This window comes from Manis pentadactyla, chromosome 3 (assembly GCF_030020395.1).
Source record: "Manis pentadactyla isolate mManPen7 chromosome 3, mManPen7.hap1, whole genome shotgun sequence".
Lineage (NCBI taxonomy): Eukaryota > Metazoa > Chordata > Mammalia > Pholidota > Manidae > Manis > Manis pentadactyla.
The window spans coordinates 183,431,535-183,458,719 of NC_080021.1; the positions used below are offsets into that span (position 1 = coordinate 183,431,535).

At 40.1% G+C, this 27,185-nt stretch overlaps 3 protein-coding genes across 6 annotated transcripts in view; 1 reads left to right on the forward strand and 2 right to left on the reverse strand.

Moving 5' to 3' along the window:
* Positions 1 to 24,619, reverse strand: part of RIGI (RNA sensor RIG-I) — a 57,834-nt gene extending 33,215 nt beyond the window's left edge. For 2 of the 4 annotated variants that reach the window (XM_036898161.2, XM_036898160.2), the window contains exons 1-2: positions 4,846 to 5,090; positions 188 to 322 (exon numbers count right to left, since the gene is read on the reverse strand). In XM_036898161.2, the coding sequence (XP_036754056.2) occupies positions 188 to 322; positions 4,846 to 4,951 (241 nt within the window). In that variant the 5' untranslated portion in view covers positions 4,952 to 5,090. Of the gene's footprint in view, positions 1 to 187; positions 323 to 4,645; positions 4,665 to 4,845; positions 5,091 to 24,498 lie in introns of those variants that run through there. The other 2 variants (XM_036898162.2, XM_036898163.2) reach the window with 2 other exon arrangements.
* On the reverse strand, positions 14,051 to 26,354 carry TOPORS (TOP1 binding arginine/serine rich protein, E3 ubiquitin ligase). The gene is given in 4 exon segments (XM_036898159.2): positions 14,051 to 14,128; positions 14,131 to 17,017; positions 24,499 to 24,690; positions 26,171 to 26,354. Coding segments are annotated over 4 exon segments (3,126 nt in total). The 5' UTR covers positions 26,174 to 26,354; the 3' UTR covers positions 14,051 to 14,084.
* SMIM27 (small integral membrane protein 27) lies at positions 26,032 to 26,767 on the forward strand. The gene is made up of 2 exons (XM_036898177.2): positions 26,032 to 26,216; positions 26,546 to 26,767. Exons 1-2 carry the CDS (start codon positions 26,172 to 26,174, stop codon positions 26,666 to 26,668), a joined length of 168 nt encoding a protein of 55 aa, XP_036754072.1. The 5' UTR covers positions 26,032 to 26,171; the 3' UTR covers positions 26,669 to 26,767.
* Positions 26,768 to 27,185: the final 418 nt, after the last annotated feature.

The following is a 27,185-nucleotide window of genomic DNA, read 5'->3' on the forward strand; positions in this document are numbered from 1 at the left end:
TGTAGATTCCTTTGGATATTTCAGGTAGACAATTATATTATCTGCCTAAAAATAGTCTTCATATTGCCTCAGACTAAGAAACAGGAATAATATGTGGATACCTCAAAATTAATAGCATTTCACTTTTCAGCATTCTGAAACACTCAAGCAATATACATACTCTGACTTGTAAGAGGAATGAACTAACCTGCTTGGTGAAGGGCATCCAAAAAGCCACGGAACCAGCCTTCCTCTTGGAGCTCCAATAGGAACCTCAAAAAAAGCGAGGCAGCCTCCATTGCACCCTTGTTGTTTTTCTCAGCCTGAATATACTGCAGCTGATCTGCAAACAGAAGCAAGAGTGAGTTGTCAAACTGCAGAACCTTAAAAAGGATTGTCAGATCTTCTCAAATGGGGATAGGGATTGTAACAATCATACCAATGGAAGGAAATGCAGGAAGGCAGCAAATTCTCTGCCTAGGCAGATTACCCCTATTCTTCACCAACTCTCTCTCCCTTCCTCTGAAAACTTCTCCTAGTTTGGTATGGAAGTCTAGGAACACACTCTAGGACAGTCTTTAAGAAAAGGAGTTTCTTAAAAATGTTTGAAAAAGTCTCCCCAGAATAAGGGAGAACTCACAGTAGCATTGGATTAGATGGAAGAACAGAGGCTTCCTCCAACATTTTGGTAGCGCCTGTTGAAAAGTCTAATGTAATTGCAGGACTAAAAGAGTATGAGGACAAGGTCTCTCTATGGCATAAGTTGCAATTACAGTGGACTCAGCAGACTTAGAAATAAACAGAGATACTTTCATGGCCTTTTCCTAGGTTTTTGCTAAAAAGTTAGGAAATATAGCAGAGAAGAGAGACCAAGGGGATCTAAAGAGAAACACAATGAGGCCAGGGAGCAGAAAACTACCCACCATGCTGTCTGGTAGTTGATTCTGTACACTAACCCCAAATCTGGAGTGGGTAGTGGTGACCGAACAGTTGCCTTTGCAGGACCTGACATTTGATAGTATTCCATTTTTTTCCCTATTGTCAACATAAGGTAAATTCCAAGGGTATAACAGTCTGGCTGGTTAACCATTGTATTCTCAACAAAGGTACTTGAAAAAATAAAGGAAGAAAAGGAAGGAACGTCTTCCTTCTCTGCCAAAATCTCTGTCTTAGCAACAATAAGACTAACTCTTCTAAAGTGTAAAATTCAACGGTTTTGAGAATTGTGAATCCATCGGTGCTATCTAATTTTAGTACATTTTCATTGCTGCTAAAAAGAAATCCTGTATCCATTAGCAGTCACTCCCTCTTCTCTCCTCTCAGTCCTAGGCAATCACTAATCTACTTAAGTTTCCATGGATCTATTTTGGACATTTATATGAATGGAATGATATAATATGTGGCTTTTGTGACTCAGCATAATGTTTTCAAGGTTTATTCGTGTTGTAGCATGTATTATTCATTCTTTTATATTGCTGAATAATATTCCATTGTGTGGATATACCACATTTTGTCTGCTATTTATCAGTTAATGGGCATTTAGGATATTTCCACATTTTGGCTATTATAAACAGTGATGCTATGAATATGCACATACAAGTTTTTGTGTGTGCCCATGAATTCACTTCTCTTGAGTATACACATGGGTGTGAGATTGCTGGGTCATATGGCAACTCCACATTTCACTGTAAGGAACTGTCAAATGGTTGTCAGAAGGAGCCGCATCATTATACATTCTCACCAGCAATTTATGAGGATTCTAATTTCTATACATCCTTGCAAACAGTTCTTACTTTTTAATTTAAGCCATCTATATCAGTTTTCTGTGGCTGCAGTAACAAATTACCATTAACTGGGTGGCTTAAAACAATAGGAACTTATTTTCTCACAGTTTTAGAGGCCAAAAGTTTAAATCAAGGTGTTGGCAGGGCCACACTTCCTAGGTTCTAGGGGACAATACATTCCTTGCCTCTACTGGCATCCTTGGCTTGTGGCCACATCACTCCCTTCTCTGCCTTCACGTGACTGTCTTCTTATGAGGCCACCAATCACATTTGATTAGGAACCCACCATACTCCAGTACAACCTCATCTTAACTACCTACCTCTGTAAGATCCTATTACAAATAAGGTCACATTATTATGTATTGAGAGTTAGGACTTCAACATATCTTTTGGAGGGTGGGGGGAGACACAGTTCAATCCATAACAGCAATCAATCTTGTCAGCTATCCCAGCTTCCCTGGGCACACAATGCCATTCGATTCCTCTGAGGTAGTTAATTCTGTTCCTAAACACAGTTCTTACAGCTGGGTTCTTGCTCCCAGGCCTCTGTGCTGGTTTGTTCTTCTGTTAGACTTGCTAGCAGCTATTACTGATATTCCACAGGGAGGTCCAGGTTTATCCCAGTCCCAGCTGAAACCTCCCCAGGTAAACTGTCTTGCCATGCCACATCCTGGGCAGTTTAGGTTCACTTTGCACCAGGCCAGGCCCATCCCACTACTTCCTGGCCTCAGTATCTGCTGCTACTAAGCAATGCTGTCCCTGGCTATTTTGTGATGCCAACTTCAGCTTCCCAAGGTTGAATTTCTTGATTTTTTTTTCTGGCATTCATGTTCTCCTTACATGCTTCTGATTAAAGCACTGACACTGCATAGTATGTAATAATTGCTTGATTCTCCCTTAGATTGTGTCATGCACAGGTTATATTCATCTTTGCATTCTAATCAGCAACAAAGTGCCTGGCTCATGCATGTGTCTGGAAAACGTTACTTGGACTACTCAGAATGCTGCTTACCCACTGGCCCTCTAGAATAAGGGTTACCCTTTGACTCCAAAGGGATATTGCAAAAAAATCTATAGCCCACACCCAGGTCTACTTTGAAATAACCTGTATAATGTGTGAATGAGCAAAGCCCTACAGTACCCCAGTGACTAGGCAAGCTCTCTTGAAGAAACATAGCTTCAATTCTCCTTTCTCAAGATATAACTAGTGTACAATATCCAACATGTGGCAAAAAGAATTATAGTAAAAGAGATACTGGACATTGCTCATGTACTTTAAATATAGTGCTCTGTGTGTGTGTGTGTGTGTGTGCATGGGGAATGTATGGGCATTCCAATGAGGGGAAAAAATGAGTTAAAGTTTACATTCAGCCTTAACACTCATTACTGTCGCCACTCCCTGACTGAATCCTGACTGATAAAATATACGTATCACAATTAAGGTTAACCAATAGAATCCAGAACTTCCAAAGCAGCCAAGAAGAAAATAGAGGTTAAAAAAGCTTTAACAATCTAACAGGAAACAGAAAAAGATGGGGCAAAAGTTTATGGATACATGTGTAGGTGATAAAGCACTAAACAAATGAACAGAAAAGTTATAACCAACTAAATGACAACAGCTGCCTCTGGGAAGAGGCTCAAAATAAAACCTCTATGTTAACTTTACTATTCTAAAATAAGACATTATACACAATGTTTTTCAACCTCCCTTTCTTACTTATCTTTTGGTATTTTTGTTGGGATTGCATTATAACTATAAATTAAAACTAATATATATTAAAAACTACCGCACCTATGAACTCCCACAGCACACTATGGTTTTCCATCAAAGCACTTACCATACTTTATTTTCTTCTGTTTATTTAGTACCTGCCTTCACATATGCACTCTATTCTCTTATTAGGACAGGGGCCATTTCTATTGTGCTCACCACTGATTCCTCAGTTCTTAACATGATACTTGCTATTAAATATGTGTAGTAATATGTGTAAATTATCTCCAGTGCTAGCAGTGTGCCTGGCACGTGGCTTACTTCTTTATTGAATCAATACATGAGCGCATGAAAGAATGGGATTCACACCAGTTTGTTGGTGTTTCATTCATTCAAATGATTCCTAAAAGAGATGTCTTAACAGGAACTTCCCTTTTTCAGGGGCCCAAGCTGCTCCGCTGCCATTAAAATGTTATTTTGTAACTTCTGAGCACAACTAGAAAGAGCAAGTCTACCTTTGTTTGTCAAATTCTTTCACTGCTCACTCCACAACCAATGGCTTGGTTTTGCAGAAGAACTAGCATTCAAATTACCTGTCTGCTTTGACGCAATTTCGAAAAACCGCCTCGCATCAGGAAGATACTTAGGAATTGGGAGCCTGACAAGGAACTGCAAATTCCTCCCTCTGCCATCTCCACTCCTTCCAGGCACCGCCCCTCTTCTCCTCCCCAAAGCCTCGCCTACAAAGCACTTCAATACAAAAACACAAAATGGCCATTATTCACCATCATGTCTCAAAAGCCAGATGGAAACATCTGAATTGCTGCCTAAAGCCATTCAGTCCAGAAATCTCGCTCCTCTCAAGATTTCAGTTACCCGGAAGTGCAAGTAAGACCCCGGGCAGAATAAGCGTCAACTTCCTTGGCTCTCTGACAGCATCATCTAATCATTTGCGTTCAACTGCCCTCACCGTCTCCAACCCCCAACATCTCGGGCTGTAACGTATTTTAAGGAAGGGCTTGTATCTTATTTCTCAATCTCTGATGTCAGTACAAAGCCAAACACACAGTAGACATAATTATTGGAGGAAATAAATGAAATGGACAGCGATTTGTTTGTCCAGCTTTGAACCTAAATAGAATTGCACACCCAAACAAGCCATTTCACTCACTTCGCTGGAGCTTAAGTTTTCCCCTCCGGACCTCGAAGACAATCTCTAGTCTAAAATGCTGAGGGGAGCTTGCTTCAACCCCGGCGTTTCTAGCAGGTTACCTGTATTTACTAAAAGAAAAGACAAAAGCAAGGGGGAAACAAGTCCTGAACTTGAACTGTTTTCCAGCCCCAAGGAGCAGGGGCCGCTGGGCCACTCACCCTCATTAAACCAGGGGGCCATGTAGCTCAGGATGTAGGTAGGGTCCAGCGTCCTCCTGACATAGTGACCGAAGGCGTGCAGATTCCTCCGCTGCTCGGCCGTCATGCCGGCGGCTCCGCTCGCGACAGGTCCCCGCCTCACCTGCGCCCCTCTCGCTTTTTGCTCCGCCGGGAGCGACTTCCCAGGCGCTAAGGAGGCGGAGCTGCCGAAGAATCTCAGCAGCGGAGGAAAAATCGAAACTGCAACCAGCAGCGCCGCGGGAGGACGCGGCGGGGAGGCCGGACAACCGCAGGTGCCGCGCCCCCCTCCCGGAACCGCGCGGCTCGTGCTCTGCGCGCTGTCACCGGCGGGCGCCCGCGGACCCAGCGGGGTCGGAGAGGACTTCTGGGAAATGTTTGGGTCTTAATTTTCATTTTATTGATCTTGTTTTGCTTTTGTAGCGTTAAAATTTAGATTCATTAAATGCACACATTTTCAAGGTACAATTCTATGAGTTTTGAAAAATATGTAAGGGTGTAAACACTTCCCTCTGTGTAGGTCCTGTGCCAATTGTTAAGTTTAACTTGACGAGAAACTGCCACCTGTTTTCCAAAATGGCTGTAGTACTGCATTCCCACCGATAGTGTAAGACAGCTCCGGTGGACGGGCATCGGTCAGTTCTGTTGGCCATTTTGGTGTGAAATGGTGTAGTACTGTTTTAATTCTAATTTTCCAAGTAGTTAATGATGTGGGCACATTTGCATGTACTTATTGACCATTCTTTTATCTTCTTTTATGAGGCATCTGCTCCTATCTTTTGCCTGATTGTTTTTCTTTGTCTCATAGATTTACAAGTTACTTATTTATTCTGGATACAAACCCACTGTCAAATTTATGTAATCCAGATATCTTCTCAAAGCCTCTGACTTGCCATTTCATTTTCTTAAAGGTATCGTATGAGCATGACACACAGAAAGTGAAGTGATACAAATAAAGCAAGTAAGAGTCATGAGACAAAATAATGGAGGTTGGCAAAGGGAAGGTAAGGGAATATTTCTGATTAGGTCACATTTCAGCTGAATCCGTAAGAATGAGAAGGAATTAACTAGTAAAAAATGGCCGGGAGAAGGGGGATTCCATGCAGAGGGACAGAAAGCACAAATGGGTAAAAAACATGAAAGATATGTAGCTGGAACTCCATGAACAAGGGGTAAATGGTAGGCAGTGTTGCTGAATAGGTAAACGGCTTTGTAAGGCAAGGAATGAAGTGCAGTGCACATTGCAGGGTTTTAAGCAAGGAGTAACAATTTAATCACATAAAAAAAAAAAACTGGTTCCTATGCAAAAAGAGTAGATGGGTTAGAAAGTGACTCCAGTAAAAGATGCTGAGGTCATAGATAAGGATGGTGGCAGTGAAGCATTTAAGAACTGAATTTCTTGAGATATATTTTAGAGATAGGATTGAGTGAATATCAGTGGGAAGGAAGAATGAAAAAAAAAATCAAGGCTACATTCCAGGCTCCCAATTTGTCAATTGAGAGAATGATAGCCCCACAACTAAAGTGGAGAAGACAGGTTTAGAGCTGGGAGACAGACAAAAAAGTAGATGCCAGGAGGTAATAGTAAGTGCAGTGAGGAGAAATAAGACAGGATAAGGGAATAAAGAGTAATGGGGGCTACTTATCTTAGATGAGTTGATCAGGGAAAACCTTTTGGGTGAAAAGCATTCTACTCAAAACGAACAGAAAGCACAAAGGCGAGAAGGCAGGAGTGAACTGGGTCCACCAAAGAAAAGGTGAGCAGGGTTGCTAGAGTGGAGAGGGCTGGGAAAAGAGAGAAGAGAGGTGGCCAAGACAGATCACCCAAGGCCTAACAGATCATGATAAGGACTTTGGGTTTTAATCCTATAGACTGGGGAACCATTGCAGGATTTTGAGGGGAGGCATTACATAATCTCATGTTTTTAAAGAATCACTGTGTTTGACTGCAGGAAAACAAACTTTAAGGGGGCAAAGATGGAAGCAGAGTGACCAGGTAAGAAACTACAGCACTAGTCCAAGTGAGAGATGATGGCATTTTGGATTAGGATTTAAAGCAGTGGAAATGGTGAAGTTGCAGACTATATAATCCTATTTGCTGATGAACTGAATGTCAGATATGTGAGAAAGTTGTGAGGGAAAACTGTTTCGTTTAGTCTGAGCAGCTGTATAAACGGCATTGTCATCTCACATGGGACACTGGATGAGGGGCAGCCTTGGAGGAGAAAATCAAGAACATGCTTGGTTGCTTGCTGATGAGAATGATCCATAGGCAGTGCTTCCCAAACATTAATGTGCACATGAATCACCCACAGGTCTTTAAGTGCAGTAGGTCTTTCTGGTCCAGTAGGTCTGAGAATCTGCATTTCTAACAAGCTCCCAAGTGATGCTGGTATTTATTGCTGGTCCACACACCTCACATTGGTAGCAAAGTAACTAAAAACTAAGAGATAAAGGAAAAAGGATAACTGAAAAATGAAAATTCTTATTAAAGTAAGGGTAACAGAGCCCTCAGGGAGGGATAATCCTAGAACAGTAGTTCTCAAACTGTGGTTTTTGGGCCAGCAACATCAGACCTATCTGGAAACCTTTAGAAAAGCAAATTCTTGGCATTCCAAACCACCTAAATCAGAAACTCTATGTGTGTGTTGGGGGAAAGGGGGTGATGGAGATAGCCACAATCCATTTTAACAAACCCTCCAGATGATTCTGATACACACAAAAGTTAGATAACCAAAGGCCTAGAGAAAGTAGGCTTCATCTACTCAGTGGAGAGAAGATGGACACTGTAGAAGGTTGATAGCAAAAACTACCACATTCTTCACTTTTCTCAATATTTACACCTTTTACAATGTAACTTTGCAGCTCCTCCCATCAACAGTGAGGTCTCTTTTCCCTCTGCTTGAATCTGCCTGGTCTTGGGACTTTGCTATTGGCAACAGAAATGATAGTGTGTCAATTCTGAGCCCAGGCTTCAAGACTTTTGCACACTTCTGCTCTCAGACCCCTGTAACCACATGTCAACGAGTTCAGGCTAATGTGGTGGAAGATGAGTGACCACAGAGAAAGCCCAGCTGAGGCCATCCTAGATCAGCAGACCCGCCAGCTGACTGAAGACACATACAAAAGCCAGTCAAGACCAAGACCAATTGGGCAGGCAGTGTCTCTATGTTAGAGGTATTGTTTCAGGTAAACGTGCAGGGTCTGTGCTTGCTTAAGCCTGGCACTGACAAGTACTGCCCAGCCAAAATGGAAAGTGTGTAGCAGGGAGAAGAGGGAGGCTTGAGGAGGAAAAGGTATGAAATAGTTATTATATCAATGAGCAAGAATGCCAAAGAAACCTGTCCACTAATGTATAAATAAAGTTGAGGCCGGTGATTGTGCTTTTATGGTGACGTCTATCTGCAGTTATTGATTTCCTTCAAGAACCCTTAGCAGGAAGCATGTAGGCACAACCCAAGAGTTGAGTTTGTCCAGATTGGGGTCTTGCTAGGTAATGAGTTAGCAAACTATTGCTTGCAGGACAAATCTGGCCATGGCTTGTTTTTATACAGGCCACAAGCTAATAACTGTTTCAACATTTTTAAAGTGTTATAGAAAAAAACAAAGACTATACAACAGAAACTGCATAAAGCTCATAAAGTCTAAAATATTTCCCATCTGGCCATTAAAGGAAAAGGTTGCTGGCCCCTAAACTAGGTGAATGAAGAGAAAAAGAAGGGCAAAAGAGTTGGAGGATACGGCAAGGGAGTGATTTAAACTTAAGCCAGAAAATCACAGCTGGCAGGAAGGAGAGTGTTGAGGATGATGACTGAGAGAGAGTGGGGTCAAAAGATTATACTTCCTAGTCTTGTATTGTCTAAAAATCACACTAGAGCTCCACAGAGGCAGCCTAACCTGCTCCACCCAGAGCAACACTCATAACAGTGAGGTGCTCCCAAGAACTTAAAAATAATATTAACCTCTTGGAAAGCCTGCTTATGTCCTACTGTGTGCAGGGCACTGTATTTTATACAGGAAATACAACATAACATTGAAGAGGCAAGGAAAGTATATGGTCTTTTTTGAAAACTTCTTTTGGCAGCCTCCTTAATGTGTTCCCTAGGATCCCCACTATGTTTGCTGCTTATCTTGCTCCACCTCCTTTCTCTCAGAGATCTCATCCATTCCCACAGTCTCTCTTCTACTCTGGGCCCCAGGGATTCCTAAATCATCTCTCTAATCCCAGTCACTCTTCCAAGATTAGCATTCCTATTTCTAGTTACCCACTGGGTAGCTTCATCTGTACGTGTCCTCTATTGCATGCGTCCAACAGAATTTTCTGTGATGATGGAAATCCTCTTCACCTATAATGGCCAAAATGGCAGCCATGACCCTCATGTGCCTATTTAAACCTAATTAAAAATTCTGTTCCTCACTTTTACTAGCCACATTTATGGCACTCACTATCCACATATGGCTAGTAGCTACTTTATTGGACAGTACAGCTCTAGGCATTCAAACAGTCTCACAATGAATTCATTTTTCTCCCCCAAACTATCCCCAATCTTGTATCTCCCACCTTGAATAGTATCACCATGCATTTAACTCTCAAATCGGAAAATCGGAAAAAAAAATATTTTTTTCTCCCATACTAGATTTTTTCCTCTCCCTCAAATCCCATCCTCATCTAAATGGTACCCAAATCTTGCCTAGGCTACCTCAGAAATATATTGAATCTAGTCTTTCCTCTGGATCCCTATATCACTGTTCTGCTACAGGACATTCTGATTTCTGGTTTGAGCTACTGCAAAGAGCTTCTTGAGCAGTGTTTTACTGAGGCTTAATGAACTACCTCACCTTAATTCATCTACCCATGAACATCTCTGTGCATTTTTGCCTCCTTCAGCCAGTTTAGAATAACTTGCCTCTACTTCTATCCATTACTAACTCACTTACTTGTGCTCCGGATGCCCTCAGCCATTCAGAAACTTTGTTACATCAGTTATCATGCTCCTTTATTTTCTTGTTCTGGGGGCTCCTTCCCAAAAAGCTTCTCTCCCTCCCACCCTAAAAAAATAGCAAATTCTCCTTTGAGTGTAGACCCCTCACGAGCTTGCTTCTGAACATAGAACCAAGAGTAGTTAACTAAGTATCTCAGACTTAAGATCTTATCTCCTTCCTTCTAAATGGGACCGGAACATCTATCTAGACTCTGACTTTGGCTCTTTCTCAGAGAAAGTGTCTTTAATAGTCACTGCATATTTGCCTGTGATTTTTTTTCCCCTTTTGCTGAGAATACATGGCTGTTGACTTACTCTTATTGACATAATCTCATAAAAGCAATCTTCCAGGCCTATAGAGGTACTTAACTTTTTGTTTTAAAATTCAAACTTAACAGAAAAAATTGCACAGTACAGATTCCCTGTGTATTACCCTCACTCACCGATTAACATTTTGGCACAATTTGCTTTATCATTCTTTCTCCCCATCTACATATGTAATACTTTTTCTGAACCATTTTAAAGTAGGTTACATACACAATGACTATGACTTAGCTTCCCATGTAGGTTTTCCTGAAGATGCCAATCCTTGGACATGTCTATACAGTAGTCCCCCCTTAATCCAGTTTCACTTTCTGTGGTTTCAGTTGTCCAGTTAATTGCAATCTGGAAGTGCATAATCCTCCTTCTGACATTGTGTCAGAGGTCAATACTACCCTAACACTATGCGACAATGCCCGTATCAACCTCACTTCATCTCATCACATAAGCATCTTATGACAATATTACAAGGGTCAGTATAGTAACAGTATTTTGAAAGGGAGGCCATATTCATAAAACTATGAAAACAGTATTACAGTACACTGTTATAATTGTTCTTATTTTTTGTTAATCTCTCATTGTGCCTGATTAATTTGTCATAGGTATGTACGTGTAGGGAAAAACATATATAGGGTACAGCACTATCCCTGGTTTCAGGTATCCACTGGGGATCTTAGAACATATCCCATGAATAATGGGGGACTACTGCATAAATTCAGGTCTCAGTGACAGCTACATTGTCATAGTAATTTAATCAGTTGACATTTAGCTTATACACAGATCTACTGAGCTTAATGTGGGAAATGGACCCATATTCTGAATCCTGGTGAGATCTGGCTTGTGAAAAGGAACTCCTCCCCCTCTTTTTCCATCTCCTACCCCTACTGGTGGAAATACTGGGGCTGTTGAGAATCCAAATCAGGTTATATGCAGTTTCCGGCATCCCAAACCACTTCTTGAAAAAAATCTCCCAGTCCAGAGGTGTGCTGACTGGCTCAGGGTGTCCATACCCTACACTGGCAAGGGCTGCAATTATTCCCCATGATGGAGAATTTCAAGTATGGGCTCTCAGCTTACCTTGCCTTAACACCTTGCCCCTTTGTACACACCACCCATCATTATTACTAGGCCCTGGATTGGTTCCCCCAAGAGTTGAGGGCAAACTTGACTACTGAGACTAAAAAGTTCAAACAGTAACAGGTTTTCCTGTTGTGAACCTGAGAATCAATGAATGAGCAAGTGCAAATGCTTGGCTGCATTTCCTTTACACAAAATATATAAAGTTACAAGAACAGTGAAAACCTGACGTAAAATAAAATGTCTCATGGACACTGAATCCAGATAAAGAATATAGTTATTAGGCTAAAAGTTTATAGACAGTAGAAAATAGCACCAAGTCCTCCATCCACTAAGTGCTTTAAGCACTTCCTAGGTGATATAAAACCAAGGGATATAGCAATACATATATGTAGTTGCCAAAAAGCTTTCAGAATGGTGAGACAGAAGACATTAAGTCAACAATTACTAAAGGAGTCCAGGGTTGTTGAGAGCATTAATTGAGGGAAATAATGGGCAATTGGGGGATACACTCTAACAGAAGCCTAGCCAGGATGGAATTCAGTTTCCAGCAGAAGAAAATCATGTCTGAAGGCTCTGAACTAGCAGGGAGCAGCACCTCCATAGACCTGACACAGGTCAAAGCACAACTGAGGTGAGAGGAAAGCTGAAGATAGGTCTGATTAGGCAGGTATGTAAACCATATTACTTTGGATTTTTGTTTGCTTTTAAGTATGAAAAAAAAAAACAAATTTTAAGATCTTTTGATCTTAATGGACTCATGGACACTGAATCCAGATAAACAAGTTTAAAGAATATAGTTATTAGGCTAAAAGTTTATAGACAGTAGAAAATAGCACCAAGTCCTCCATTCACTAAGTGCTTTAAGCACTTCCTAGGTGATATATAAAAACCAAGGGATATAGCAATACACATATGGAGGCAAAGTGGATCTATTCACTGTTTAGACCAACAGTGGATGCAGGCAGACCCATGACGGCAGTACAGCTGGGATCATGGCTGCCTAAGTTGGGTGATGGTACAGACATATTAGAAATATTCTAAAAACATTCTGTGACCAGGATTTGGTGATTGGATGAACTATGAAGGAGAGGGAATAATCAGAGACTTGGAACCTTATGCTTGAACACCTAAGAGGATGATGTGACAGTGCCATGGTTCACTAAGTGTTTAAACATCATGTATATCAGAATGTGAAATAAAATACCATTCTTTAATTTTTGATACCCAAAACTTAACTCCTTTCATAATTTCAAAGTATATTCTTTGATCAACTATAGTCTTCCCACAATTTCTCATGTCTGAGATTACTAAAAATTGAATCTTTTAGTAAGTTAATTTTAGATTGTCATTTTAAACCAATATCCTACCACCCTTGGGATAAGCACAAACTAACTATGGCCTGTAGTGCTTAGTCCCCTGCTGTCTCCTTTGGGCAACCCTGCCCTCTTTCAGTTCTTAGCATATGCAAGGCTCCCCTTTGGTCTATGGACCTTTTTACATCTTTTCCTTTGCTAACAGCAGCTCTCCATCTAGTTAATGCTACTTGTTCTCTGGATTTCAAGTCAACCATTACTTCCAAATGAGATTAGGCCTCATGGTACGCTCTTACAGGAAATCATACTATTTCTCCAAAGGACTTTTTTTCCAAAGACCTATAAACTTTTAGCCTAATAACTATACATATGTGTGTGTGTGTCTGTGTCACACACACACACACACATGTATATGGCCCATGAGGGCAGAAAGCATATCTGCTTTTTTTCTCACAGAAACCCTAAAAACCTAGAACAGAATCTGCCTCAGAGCAGGCATTCCAATTTCTGTTGAACAATGAATATGGCAGTAAGGCAAACTGAAGGCTAAATTTAGATTTAATCCAAGTTCTGCTCTTCACTGGCAATACCACATCATCAGCCTAGACGCAGAGCAATTTGATCATCTTTAGAACAAGATAAAATATAAATACAGCCGTTCTATGTAAAGAAGTTTGGCAAGGGTTCTTTTTAGTAAGCTGAAATACTACCTATTTTGCTGAAGATAGAAAGCAAAAGACATTATTCATTATCAAAGTAAAATTATACAAATGGTGAAGTTAAATGTAAATCACCTGAAATTTGGTATCTGTGACACAAGTATATCCCTAACTATTTTCAAGATTTTAGCTCCATTAAAACAATTTGACTTAAACAAAAAACAATACTGCACAGGCAAATTTCTCGATTCTTATTTTGAAGTGTTCCTGCTTTATTTTTCTTTTGTTGAATACACATTTGTTTTACTGGCTGTCCAGGTAAACAAGTATATAAGGACATATTCAAAATTTTCTTTTGGCAGATGTCGAGATAAACTGCGCAGATTAAAATGCCTCAATTTAACCTGAAGAAATGGTTTTGAATCATACAAACTTTTAAGAAGAAAAATAAAGACTGTCCAAAGGGATTCTCCTAGCTTATGACATTTCCAGAGTAACTCTCAAAAAAAGAAAAAAAATTCAAAAATATTCATTGACTACTTTAAAAATATGTCAATACCTTATGGCTTTATGAAATAACTTCTAAAATTTATATTTTTATATTTAAAAAGGATCCCAAGTTTTAAATAAACTGCTAGCAGTATCATTTTCTTCACTTAAAAGTGCGTATCTCTGAGTGTGGGACGTACATACTTTTTGAACAAACAATAATTTTTACAAATTTTTCACACACAAAAAAAAATCATTTAAGATATTTTTAAGGGGGAAAAGAGTTTTCACCAAAGGTCGTCTTCAATAGACTGCAAAAGATGACATGTTCCTTTTTCTATACCATCACAAATTCTCAATGAGATGCTTTGGCAATTTTAAGACATATCATGGTCTCTACCAAGAGACACTGACGTTAATATGTCCATGGAGATGGCAACTGCCTTGACAGCTCTGTTTGATCACTAACACTACTGAGCTGGTTCTCTAAATCAGAGGCAAAGGTGCTCTCTTCTCTTACATCAAGAGTCTGTTCAATAGAAGCTGCCTGGGGTGGAATATTATCTACAGTTTTATTAGCATTATTCAAGTTGTTATTAAATGTGGTTGTATCACACTCCTTTCCCCGGACACCAAGTTCTTCATCTACTGTCACTACATCTTTCATTTCAAATGGTTCCAAGGAAGGAGCCAAAAATTCATTTTGTAGAGAGTCTTGAGGACTATTGTCATATTCCATGCCCTCCTTTACTTCAGAATCCTTATCACTATCACTGTCAATGGTAATTACAACCGGGGAATGTGAAGGATTATCCCCATGATGTTTCTTATGTTTCTTCTTGTGTTTCTTCTTTTTCTTTTTATGATGTCTACTTGTATCAGTAGCTTTCCCTTCATAGACTATCTCTACACTTAGGCTTCGGGTCGTCCTCCTCTTCTTCCTGTGTTTTGTCTCTCTGTCTGATGACCGGCTGTCTGAAAAGCTGTCACTCTCATTTTTGTACTTTCCATCCAATTTTGATGAAGATTTTTGGTAATGACTTTCCTTTCCTTTGGAAGCAAATTCACGAGATGGTTGAGCCACTTCATTAGTACCCTCCAAATGTCGTGTTTTGTATTTTCGTTTCCCTCCAGGCTTTTCATTTCTCACCCAGTCAGGCCCTGTAGATGCAGTCTTTGATCTATTACTAGATAGACTCCTTGACCTGTGCCTTTCATAGTAGTAGTATTTCCTTTCACTGTGATTATTTTTTTTCCTAGCATTTGTTCTTTCAGAAAAGGACTGAATCCTAAATTCTGGACTTGAAGATTGTCTGGAATAATGAGCTCTGGACAGAGTCCTCCTCCTGTAAGATGATTCATAGCCATCCCTTTCCTTGTTTCTACTATAGTAAGTATACTCCCACTTGTATCTGCTTCCATAATTATTTCTTAAATAATAACGATCTCTATTTCTGCTCCGTGATCTTCTTTTACCATGATCACTGCTACGAGATCTTGATCTGCTTGTGCTTTCACTACTTAAAGACAGAGTTTGGCTTCTTCTCGACCAACTTCTATCTCTAGTTCTTGACCTCTTTTTCTCTCTCCTACCTCTAGGTCTGCTACTCTCCCTGCTTCTGGATCGTTTGCTTTTCATTCTTTTCTTTCCATGATGTTTTCTCCGATTCTTCTGATCATACCCACTTCTACTCTGGGAACGTGAATCTGAACTTCTTGATATGCCCCTCCTCCTGTGTCTACGGTTATACGGAGAATATACTTGATCTCCTCTGATGGATGAGCTCAGGTCTCTGGGAGATGACAATGCCATAGATCGTTTTTCCTCCTTCTTTGATTTGATTCTTGTACTAGAATCGCAATGACCTTTATTTATTTGCTCATCCTTTCCAAGGACAGAGTGTGGATATGAATATCTACTATCACTATCACCAGAACTGTAAGACTGCTCTTGTTCTTGGGTCTTCACTGTCTCCATTTTCTCATAGGAGCCTAACTCCTCAGAATCAGAAGACAGTTCAACAAGTTCTGGGGTCCTCTCAGCTAGTGGTTTAACAAACCCAACAATGACACAATTATCTGAAGAAGAATCACTGTCATTATTTAGGTCCTCATTAGTTTGTATTCCTTGTATCTGAGATGTGGCTCTTCCTGTTATAAGTTCTTCATCTGAACTGTCAGAAGTATTTAAAAGGGAAGACATGGCAGCGTGTACCTGCACTGAGCTTGAGTAAGATGGCCCTGGAGTTTCATCATCCCACGGTGCCTGACCAACAGTGGCTACATTAATATCCAGCTCTTGGGTTTCAGCCTCATCTGGAGATATTGTTATGACTGAAGAATCAGAATGGCTACCTTCTTCATATGAAGGAGCAGGGCAATCATAATTAGCATGCTGGTCAAAGGCTGCCATGTTAAAAGGAGATCGAGCAAAACTGATAAATTCATGTATAAAATGCTCAGTCCGATTAAGTAAAAATGGTCTTAAATCAGACACAAATGCCTGACTCTCCAAGTCATAGCGAGTAACATTACTCATGATGATGTGCTGGACAATATTCACTAAAGATCCATGAGCTCCAAAAAGAACTGTAAGTTCACGTTTTAACCAGGGGACTAATCTGTGAAGGCAAGCTGGATTTCTACGGAAAAATTCAGCTGAAATATCCCTGTAGCGACCACCATCTTCAATATTTCTAACACGAGCACCAGCACGATAGAGAGTTCGTCTAAAATTAATAATATCCTGTTCTTGAATTTTCCGCAAAGATCTTTCATCTGCAGTAGCTGGCCTCCTTATTGCAATTTGTCTCATAAACTGAGGAATTTCACCATCTCCAGGCCTGGTTGAAATGCTTAACCCTTCAAACAGTACTCCACTATCAGGTGGAGTTGTTGTTCTTCTATTCATGGTACTACTAGGTGAATACACAGCAGCACTTCGGTCCCTTGTCATAGTTGTACGATAGCGAAATCGACGAACATCAGGAGTGGCAAAAGAACCATTATATGAAGGCCTTAATACATATTCCTTGAAGTCATCTTCTGCCCTCACAGAATGGAAAATAGAATCAAAGGGCTGTTTACATAGTGGACATTCAGCTTTGTTTTTTGACCACTCCTGTACACAGCGAAAACAGAACTTATGTAAACAGCGATCTAAGTAAGACACATTATCAAATCTATCCAAGCATATAGGACACTTAGAATCGGGAGATGCATCAGCTGGTACAGTCTGTTGCAATTTGCTAGTGCCAGCTTTAGGTGAAAAGTTGTCCATTTTAAATTCCTTAGCAGCTGATGCCATAATCTGTAAAAAGGGAAAAAAATACATCAATAACCTTATAAAAAAAGGAATGACTAAATCTAAAAAAAAAGAACACAAATAATGACTTTGAAACACACTTTGGTAAAAGTAGTTGAATAGTTCATTACCTTTGTAATATAAAGGGGCAGTGTAGCGTAGTAATACAGTATTTAAAGCACAAGCTCTAAAATCAGATATTTTGTGGGTTTGAATTCTGGTGCCACACTAGCAGTGTGACTATGGATTATTACTATCTCTATGCCTCAACTTCATCTGTTCATCAGTGATAATGGAACCTGCCATACAGGGTTTGTGAAGATGTGAAATACCATTAAAAAGGAACCTGGTACATAGTAGGCTCTCAAATGTTATATAACAGTCTATTACTCCTTTTAGAAATTACTGAAAAATATTTGGTATGTACACAAAAGTACAAAAGAAAATATACCAAGTATCATTTATCTACCACTCAGATTTAGCAACATTTTTTCATAGTTATTCTAGATTTTTTTTAATGTTCTTTATGTTCCCCTTCCCTACCTCTCTAGAAAATCAAAAACCAAGACCACCACACTGCTCAATTGTTATTATTTCTACATATGGTTTTATATCTCTCATACACATGCCCCGAATATAGACTACTGATTTGTTTTATTGGTGGGAAGTATTATATATGCACCTTTAAATATAGCTTTAGTACGATAATCTGCATATCAAAAAGTTCACGTTTAAACAATTATGTAGTTTTTAATGGAAGATTCTTTCACACACAAAAAAACTATCTTTTAGTAAAGATTAAATGAAATAATAAATGTAAAAGCCCTCAAGGACAGTGCCTGGGCCTGGCTCATAGCAACTGCAGAGTAAATGTTAGTTAATATTATCATTACTACTATACCAATATTATTATTAATAAACAATTACATTCAGTTCTTCACTGATTTTTTTCAACATCCCTAAGAAGCCTTTCTTATCTTTTTAATTTAATCCCAAATCAGCGATGAAGTATCTTGAAATCATGCTTTCAGTCCCATTATTAGCTTTTCCCACTAGGATCACTATAATCTTAGAGATTAGTTTTGTTTTCTTTAAATTTATCAGTTTATATTGGCCCATAATTACAAAATGAATTTGCCAAAGCTGAAATTTAGCATGCATTACATTTTGGCCTTGTTATCTTATAAAATTCCTCTCTATAGCTGCACTCCATACTGATTATTTTGTATATAGTACCTTCTTCCTTTATGCTTTCCTGGGCCTATTATTCATTTCTCCACCTTCTCAAACATAAGAAGTTCCATCACTGGTCAATTGCTGTCAAGTTAATTAAGTAACATGATTATATTTTTCTTAACAACAGCCTCATTGACCATACCAAACTTTAACAAAACAAAACCTGTAACAAAAATCTATGATTATGAAATGTAAGTATTTTATCACAGATTTCAAATTAAACTTGCTCATCTGGGCATCTTAACTATCTCAGAGCCATAACTTAATAGGGAATCAATTAATTCCAAACAGGTGATTCTTCAAGGGTCCAAATATTTCTAGATTTTTGTTATCTGGACTGGAAATCAAAAGCCACCTTAAAAAGAATAGGATTATATGGCTGACCAAGGAAGAAACAGAGAATCTGAACCGACCAACTACCAGCAACAAAATTGAACTGGTAATCAAAAACCTACCTAAGAACAAAACTCCTGGACCAGAAGGCTTCACTGCTGAATTTTATCAAACATTTAGTGAAGACCTAATATCCATTCTCCTTAAAGTTTTCCAAAAAATAGAAGAGGAGGGAATACTTCCAAACTCATTCTATGAGGCCAGCATCACTCTAATACCAAAACCAGGCAAAGACACCGCAAAAAAGGAAAATTACAGACCAATATCCCTGAAGAATATAGATGCAAAAATACTCAACAAAATATTAGCAAACCAAATTCAAAAATACATCAAAAAGATCATCCATCATGATCAAGTTGGATTTATGCCAGGGATTCAAGGATGGTACAACATTCGAAAATCCATCATCATCATCCACCACATCAACAAAAAGGACAAAAACCACATGATCATCTCCATAGATGCTGAAAAAGCATCTGACAAAATTCAACATCCATTCATGATAAAAACTCTCAACAAAATGGGTATAGAGGGCAAGTACCTCAACATAATAAAGGCCATATATGACAAACCCACATCCAACATCATACTTAACAGCGAGAAGCTGAAAGCTTTTCCTTTAAGATCGGGAACAAGACAAGGATGACCACTCTTCCCACTTCTATTCAACATAGTACTGGAGGTCCTAGCCACAGCAATCAGACAACACAAAGAAATAAAAGGCATCCAGATTGGCAAAGAAGAAGTTAAACTGTCCCTGTCTGCAGATGACATGATATTGTACATTAAAAACCCTAAAGAATCCACTCCAAAACTACTAGATCTAATATCTTAATTCAGCAAAGTTGCAGGACACAAAATTAATACATAGAAATCTGAGGCATTCCTATACACTAACAATGAACTAGCAGAAAGAGAAATCAGGAAAACAATTCATTCACAATTGCATCAAAAAGAAGAAAATACCTAGGAATAAACCTAACCAAGGAAGTGGAAGACCTATACTCTGAAAACTACAAGACACTCATGAGAGAAATTGAAGAAGATACCAATAAATGGAAACACATCCCGTGCTCATGGATAGGAAGAATTAATATTGTCAAAATGGCCACCATGCCTAAAGCAATGTACAGATTCAATGCAATTCCTATCAAAATACGAATAGCATTCTTCAACGAACTAGAGAAAATCGTCCTAAAATTTATATGGAACCACAAAAGACCTCGAATAGCCAAAGCAATCCTGAGAATGAAGAATAAAGCAGGGAGAATTACGCTCCCCAACTTCAAGCTCTACTACAAAGCCACAGTAATCAAGACAATTTGATACTGGCACAAGAACAGACTCATAGACCAATGGAACAGACTAGAGAGCCCTGATATAAACCCAATCATATATGGTCAATTAATATATGATAAAGGAGCCATGGACATACAATGGGGAAATGACAGCCTCTTCAACAACTGGTGTCGGCAAAACTGGACAGGTACATGCAAGAGAATGAAACTGGATTATTGTCTAACCCCATACACAAAAGTAAACTCGAAATGGATTAAAGACTTGAATTAAGTCATGAAACCATAAAACTCTTAGAAGACAACATAGGCAAAAATCTCCTGAATATAAGCATGAGCAACTTCTTCCTGAACCCATCTCAAGAAAGGGAAGCAAAAGCAAAAATGTACTCATGGGACTACATCAAACTAAAAAGTTTTTGTACAGCACAGGACATCATCAACAAAACAAAAAGGCATCCTACAGTATGGGAGAATATATTTGTAAATGAAATATCTGACAAGGGGTTGACATCCAAAATATATATATAAAGAACTTACACACCTCGGCACCCAAAAAGCAAATAACCCGATTAACAAATGGGCAGAGGATATGAAGAGACAGTTCTCCAAAGAGGAAATTCGAATGGCCAACAGACACATGAAAAGATGCTCCACATCACTATTCATCAGGGAAATGCAAATTAAAACCACAATGAGATATCACCTCACAACAGTAAGGATGGCCAGCATTAAAAAGACTAAGAACAACAAATGCTGGCGAGGATGTGGAGAAAGGGGAACCCTCCTACACTGCTGGTGGGAATGCAAGCTAGTTCAACCATTGTGGAAAGCAATATGGAGGTTCCTCAAAAAACTAAAAATAGAAATACCATTTGACCCCGGAATCCCACTCCTTGGAATATACCCAAAGAATACAACTTCTCAGATTCAAAAAGACATATGCACCCCTATGTTCTTCACAGCATTTTTTACAATAGCCAAGATATATGGAAGCAACCTAAGTGTCCATCAGTAGATGAATGGATAAAAGAAGATGTGGTACATATATACAATGGAATACTATTCAGCCATAAGAAACAAATCCTACCATTTGCAACAACATGGATGGAGCTGGAGGACATTATGCTCAGTGAAATAAGCCAGGTGGAGAAAGACAAATGCCAAATAATTTCCCTCATTTGTGGAGTATAACAATGAGGAAAAACTGAAGGAACAAAATGGCAGCAGACTCAGAGACTCCAAGAATGAACTAGTGGTTACCAAAGGGAAGGGATGTGGGAGAGTGAGTGGGGAGGGAGGGAGAAAGGGACTGAGGGGTATTATGTTTAGTACACATGTGTGGGGGATCACGGGAAGAACAGTGTATCACAGAGAAGGGACATAGTGGATCTCTGGCAACTTGCTGCACTGTTGGACAGTGACTGCATTGGGGTATGGGTAGGGACTTGATAATATGGGTAAATGTAGTAACCACATTGTTTTTTCATGTGAAACCTTCATAAGAGTGTATATCAATCACACCTTAATAAAAAATAAAAATAAAAAAAGAATAGGATTATAAACATATAATACTAATTACTTCTGTTAACATATTTAAGCTCTAAAACCTACACTGCATAAAGCTTTAGTATATGAGACAGAGTCTATGTGTTAGGGGAAGGAATGAAGAGTGAAGAGGGAACTGGAGAGGTTATCAGACCACCTGGATAGAAGACCAAGTTTCTCCTAAACTAACTCTGTCAACTGAAGAAATCTGTATTAGCTCTGGACTTTAGAATGCCCTGCTATATAATAGATTATCAGACTTTTAAATAGACTGCTGGGTTTCAAGTTAACACACTTCATCTTAATTTGTTTTTTTTTTTTGACTATAGAATTTTAGTGTTTACTGAACATTTCCCGTTCACATAAAAATAATGCAGAATTAATTTTTTAAAAGGAACTGTTATTAAAGGAATTCATTTGAGGAAATCATTTATTTATTAAAGGAAAAATTGTATCTAGAATGAATTTATTAAGGGAAACTTGAATTACAAAAATCCAAAGTCTCAACCAAGTACAATTTTTAAAAATAGCTTTCCCTTTCCTTAGTTCTATAAGCCCATTAACCACCTTCACAGCATAAGGCTAAAGGATGACTAGTAATATAAACCATAGTATGTAAAAAGAACAAATAATTCATTAGAGTTGTTTTGTATTTTTTTACACAGGGAGTATCTTTAGTTACAAAGAATGGTATTCATCAGAAACATGAAACAATGGCAATGAATGTAAATCATTTTAAAAAGATGAAGACTGATGATTTGAGGACTCCTTCAAAATCATCACTAAATACTGAAGTCAAAAGATCTGCTAAGATACAAGTGAAATAAAAATTACCATTATGATCCAACAATTTCACACCTAAGAGAAATGAAAACAGATGTCCAGACAAAAAATTTGTATGGAAAATTCATAGCAGCATTTGTAGTAATAGGATGAAAGTATATAAATAATCCAAATGTGCAGTAACTGATGAGTGGATAAATAAAGTGGTATATTCATAAAATGGAATATTATTTGGCACTAAAAAGGAATGAGGTACTGAATTCTGTAAGATGGATGAACCTTTCAATATGCTCAATGAAGAAAAGGTCACAACAGACCACATGTTGTATGATGCCATTTTACATGAAATGTCCAGATTAGACAAATCTACAGATGGAAATAGATTAGGTGTTTGCTGGGGTGGTGGGGGGAGGGAAATGGATTACAAAGTTTCTTAGAGGATGAAACACGCTAATTTTAGTTGCACAATTATAACTGTATAAAAACCATTGGATTATATACTTTAAAACAGTTGAACTTTATAGATGTAATGTGCATTGTATCTCAAGAAGGCTATAAAAACTACAAATTAAAGTGTAACACAGGATCGTTAAGAGTCGGGTTAAGATTTATCGGTTCTGGGTTTAGGAAGCAAAGGTGGACCTGAGACTAGATTTAGGGCTTCAAGTTCTAGAAGAAGCCAAGTAATAAAGGTTTCTCTACCACAGCCTTCTGGGAATTGGGACTTCAAATTAATTTCCTTGTAGGTCAGAAGATCAATCAGTTCTTCTAATCCCATTTCCTTAACTGCCTCACAAAACTCTAAACAAAGTTTACCACCTATAGGATAAATTTACTAAGCCAAACCCTCTACCCTCAAATCTTCTAATCTGTTGGATTTAACAAGGTTAAGAACCCTTTGTGTCACATTATGGGGGAATTTCATATAATCCAACAAGCATACATATCTAGGGAAAATGGATGGGGGTGGAGGAATACACAATCAGAAGACTAAAATCTAAATTAGATCACAGGTTGGACATTTGATATGCAGTAAGAACTTAATACTATTTCCCCATGTATGTGAAAATAACGTTAATTTTAGTCGTTTCCATCACCCATAATTGATTTAAAGGCTCAGAAAGACGACAATCTGTAACAACTAATAGTACTTAATTTAATGATTGTACTTAATAGCTAGGAAAAGTGGCTAAAAAGGGTTCACAAGTGGATGAACTAGAAATACACCCCCAAGTATTAAAAATAACCTGGGCCTAGCTTACCTGACTTTAAAGAAATCCCTGTACTTCTCTCAACTGCAATTTAATCACCAAATCCAAAAGACTGTAGGGAAGTTGTAGGATTTTTTTTGACCAGACCTTACAAAAACCCAATTACAGCAATAAAAACAATTGTTTGGGAACTATTCCCCTCTAAATCCACTCATCCCAGATAAGCGGGATTCTTTTGGCTAGGTAGCTTTGCATTTAATTGACTAAAAACAAACCAAAAAACCTGAACCCTGACCACTTTTAACTTAAATCTTGGGTAGCTCTTTGTTAACTTACCTTTAAAATTACCTACCAAAAATTCTATTCACTTTTCCCCTTAAATCTCTATTTGCTGCATCTCAGTCAGTACTGCCCCCTTCCAGTGTTCTCAACAGCAGCCCGTGAAGAAAGCTGCAATGACTCGATGGATAAAGAAGTCACAGGCGAGCCCAGCCCAGGCCACAATGTGTAACACTGCACAAACCAACTCCAATAGTCACAGTGACAGTCGTGTCCTCTGAGACCTGCCACCGGCCAGGATCTAAGATAAACACCCCGTGCATTACATAATCACAACAAACTAAGATATTATTGTTCTGTTCTTACAGACCGGCTCAGAAAGATTAGAACACCTAACCTAAGGTCCACCACACATCGACACGGCGAGGCCGCGATTCAGACTCCAACGGTTTGTTTTGTGTTGCGTTCCCTCCCGCTCCCCGTCCCCGTCCCCGAGACCAAACTCTTTCCAGTACACCGCTAAGCTCGCGCCCCTCGGGGGCGCTTCTCAGAAACGCGAGCCTCCCCCGCCCCCCGGCCCAAATCCACAGGTGCGCCGCAGGAGCCGCCCGCCCGCCCCTGAGGTACGGACGGCCCCTCAGGCCCAGACGGGGCTCGCTCCCTGAGCCTCGCTCCAGGCCGGGAGCTCCGGCTCGCCCAGCCCTTCCGACCCCTGCGCCCCATTGTTCCCGATCTCACTCACCTCAGAGGATGCCGGCGCAGGCCCGACTGGGGCGCTCGTCGCAAGCTCCCGGCGGTCCAGAAAGCTAGGTCGGTGACGGCAGGACCCACGAAGGCGAACCCGGCGACTTCTCCGCCGGCCCTCAGGAGCGGGAGTAGGCGGGGGCGCTTCACCCTCGCGAGACAGCGGAGCCCCCGGCTGCTGCTGCGACCCCTGTGACGTAAAGCGCTCATCACCAATGGCAGCTTGGGGGCGGCAGCAGAAAGTAAAACCCACTCCGCAACCCCAGGCGCGTCAAAACACAACGCTCACCCGCGCAACGCATGCGCGGTGGAAGAGCGCCGACCCTGAGGGCGGGTCTTAGAGACTCGCTCGCCCGCCCTCTAGCCGCACCACCCTGCCTACACTGAGAGCGACGTAACCCTCCGAAACAGGAGTCACTACTATCATCATTCTTGTTACTACTACTCTCTGGGGGCAACAGGGCACTTCTTAATGTTCGCTTCTATCTTACTCGGAAAACACGATACCGAAATTGGTCTTAATTTAAACATCACCAACTGCGGGAAGTTACTAAAATTACCTCATGTATAGGATAAAGGAGCTGAGTTTACACGGAGGTGAAGTGACTTTACCCCTGGTTGCAAAGCTAAGGAATAGCAACACCGGGATTCGAATGATCTCCAAAGCCAGAGCCCAACCAGTATCCCACACAGTCTTCAGAGAGAGATCTACTCCAGTATGGAATTACCTCAGAGAACAGGGCCCTGGATTCTCCCCAAAACAGATAACGTTTTTCTCTCAAAGAAATGCTTCCCCACTCTACAAAATCTGGATTAAAATCCTGTTTAGCTGGTACCTGAGGTGTACAGAGACGGAACGTCTGAGCCTAAAGCGGCCCATTGCTCCATACTACCCTCAGGCCTCAGCTGTGAGCGTCCCACACATTCTAGAGCTGAACTCGGTACAGCTGCTCGCGAGCCAAACCGCTGCCCTTTGGCTTAATGTTTGATACGTGCTACAGTTCTAAACACGTAATAAACGCTCAAGACACACTTCTCGATTGGCAGGTACATTATGCCGGGCCATGCGCGACACCCTCTTCTTGTGTCACTTACATGAACAGGCCACTGTTCTCCAAGACTTGTTTCTTGAAAACGGGTTCAATTAACAAGGATTCCCACACGATTTGTTACATGAAAGTGAATGGTATTCTTCTCAAAGATAAATATACGAACGTCTATTTACATTATGTGGGAACAGATGCGGGGGTAAATATTAATTCTTCCAGCGTTAGACGCCGGCCTAATATTTAAAACGTGGGGTATTTTTTAAATCAAACTTTTAAATTCACAAGACAGCACATTATCCTGTATGAATATTACTTTGCGATTGAAATAACACCAGCTAACGAGGCATGCCTATCTAAGCGGCAAAATAGCCATTTTAAACATATTTTCTCATTTATCTCGTCCCCTCCCTGTAAAGCGAGGAAGGCCCCCAAACACATGAACCCGCCTCCGACTACGGGCGGAAGAAACCGGCCAACCGACGGGAAACGCTCCTGGAGGCCGGTGGGCGGGCGTCCGTGCCCGGCTGAAAGATGGCCGCCGCACCTCGGTAGCCGCCGCCCGGAGGTTACTCTAAGGCCTGCAGTGTCCACCCGTTCTGCGGACCGCCGCCGTCTCCTTACCATGGAGCCAGTGAGTCGCCGTACCCTAGACTGGATTTATTCGCTGGTAGGTCTCGGGTCTGGAGGGGTTTCACGGTGACCACAACCCAGGCCCGGAGGCGAAGGCCCCCGATTTCCTGAGCGCCCACAGACTCCAAAACCCATTCCTTGAGTTAAGGATTTCTCTCGCTTCGACTCCGCCTCTTCCTGGGGACACGCTCTTCCGCTACTTACGTAAGGGCTGCTGGGTGTGCTCGCCTCCGGGACCCCATTGTTTCGTTTATCAATGTAATTCTCACCTTAGCAACGCACACGCACCGGATGGGGGCGGGGCAGAAGTACCACTCACGTTACAATTTTTTTTTTTGCTTTTACTTCCCCTCTTTCACTTTTTAGTTGCTCCTTGCGATCGTATTACTCTCCTGGGGATATGTCATCTATGCATCAACAGTAGCCGCCCGACGACAGCTAAGAAAGGAATACCCAGACAAAATCTTCGGGATGAATGAAAATTTGTAATGCTTCGATTTAATTATACGCAAATAGTTCTTTACCTCATGCTTATATGACGCTTGTCCAAATTTAAAGTAAATCCGTAATACAAAGTTTCCAAATTTATTTTTGCATACAGTCCTTTATAACCACTAGTATACAAATTTTTCAGATACTTGGAGGTTTGTCTTTTACGCTCTCAGTTAACAAAAACAAGGCAACCTCCATCTGACAGCCTGTATTAGATCATAGATGAAATAACATGTTTTCCAATGTAGCTTCTAAAGTACAATTTTTAAAAGATCTCAGAAAGCCTTCTTTAAAACATTTCTGTTCTTGTATTTATGTGCATATCTTCACATAGGATTAAGTACTGTGTAAGAAAAAAATCTATCAAAGTGACTACTTTTCTACATCTTGTTTTCCAAGTCAAGAATGTCCAGAAAAAGTAGATGATCCCTCATACCATTTTTTAGCACGTCCAGTTTTTAGTTATTATTAAGTAATTTTAAAGAGTCTCAAATCAGACAGTGTTTGGGAAGAA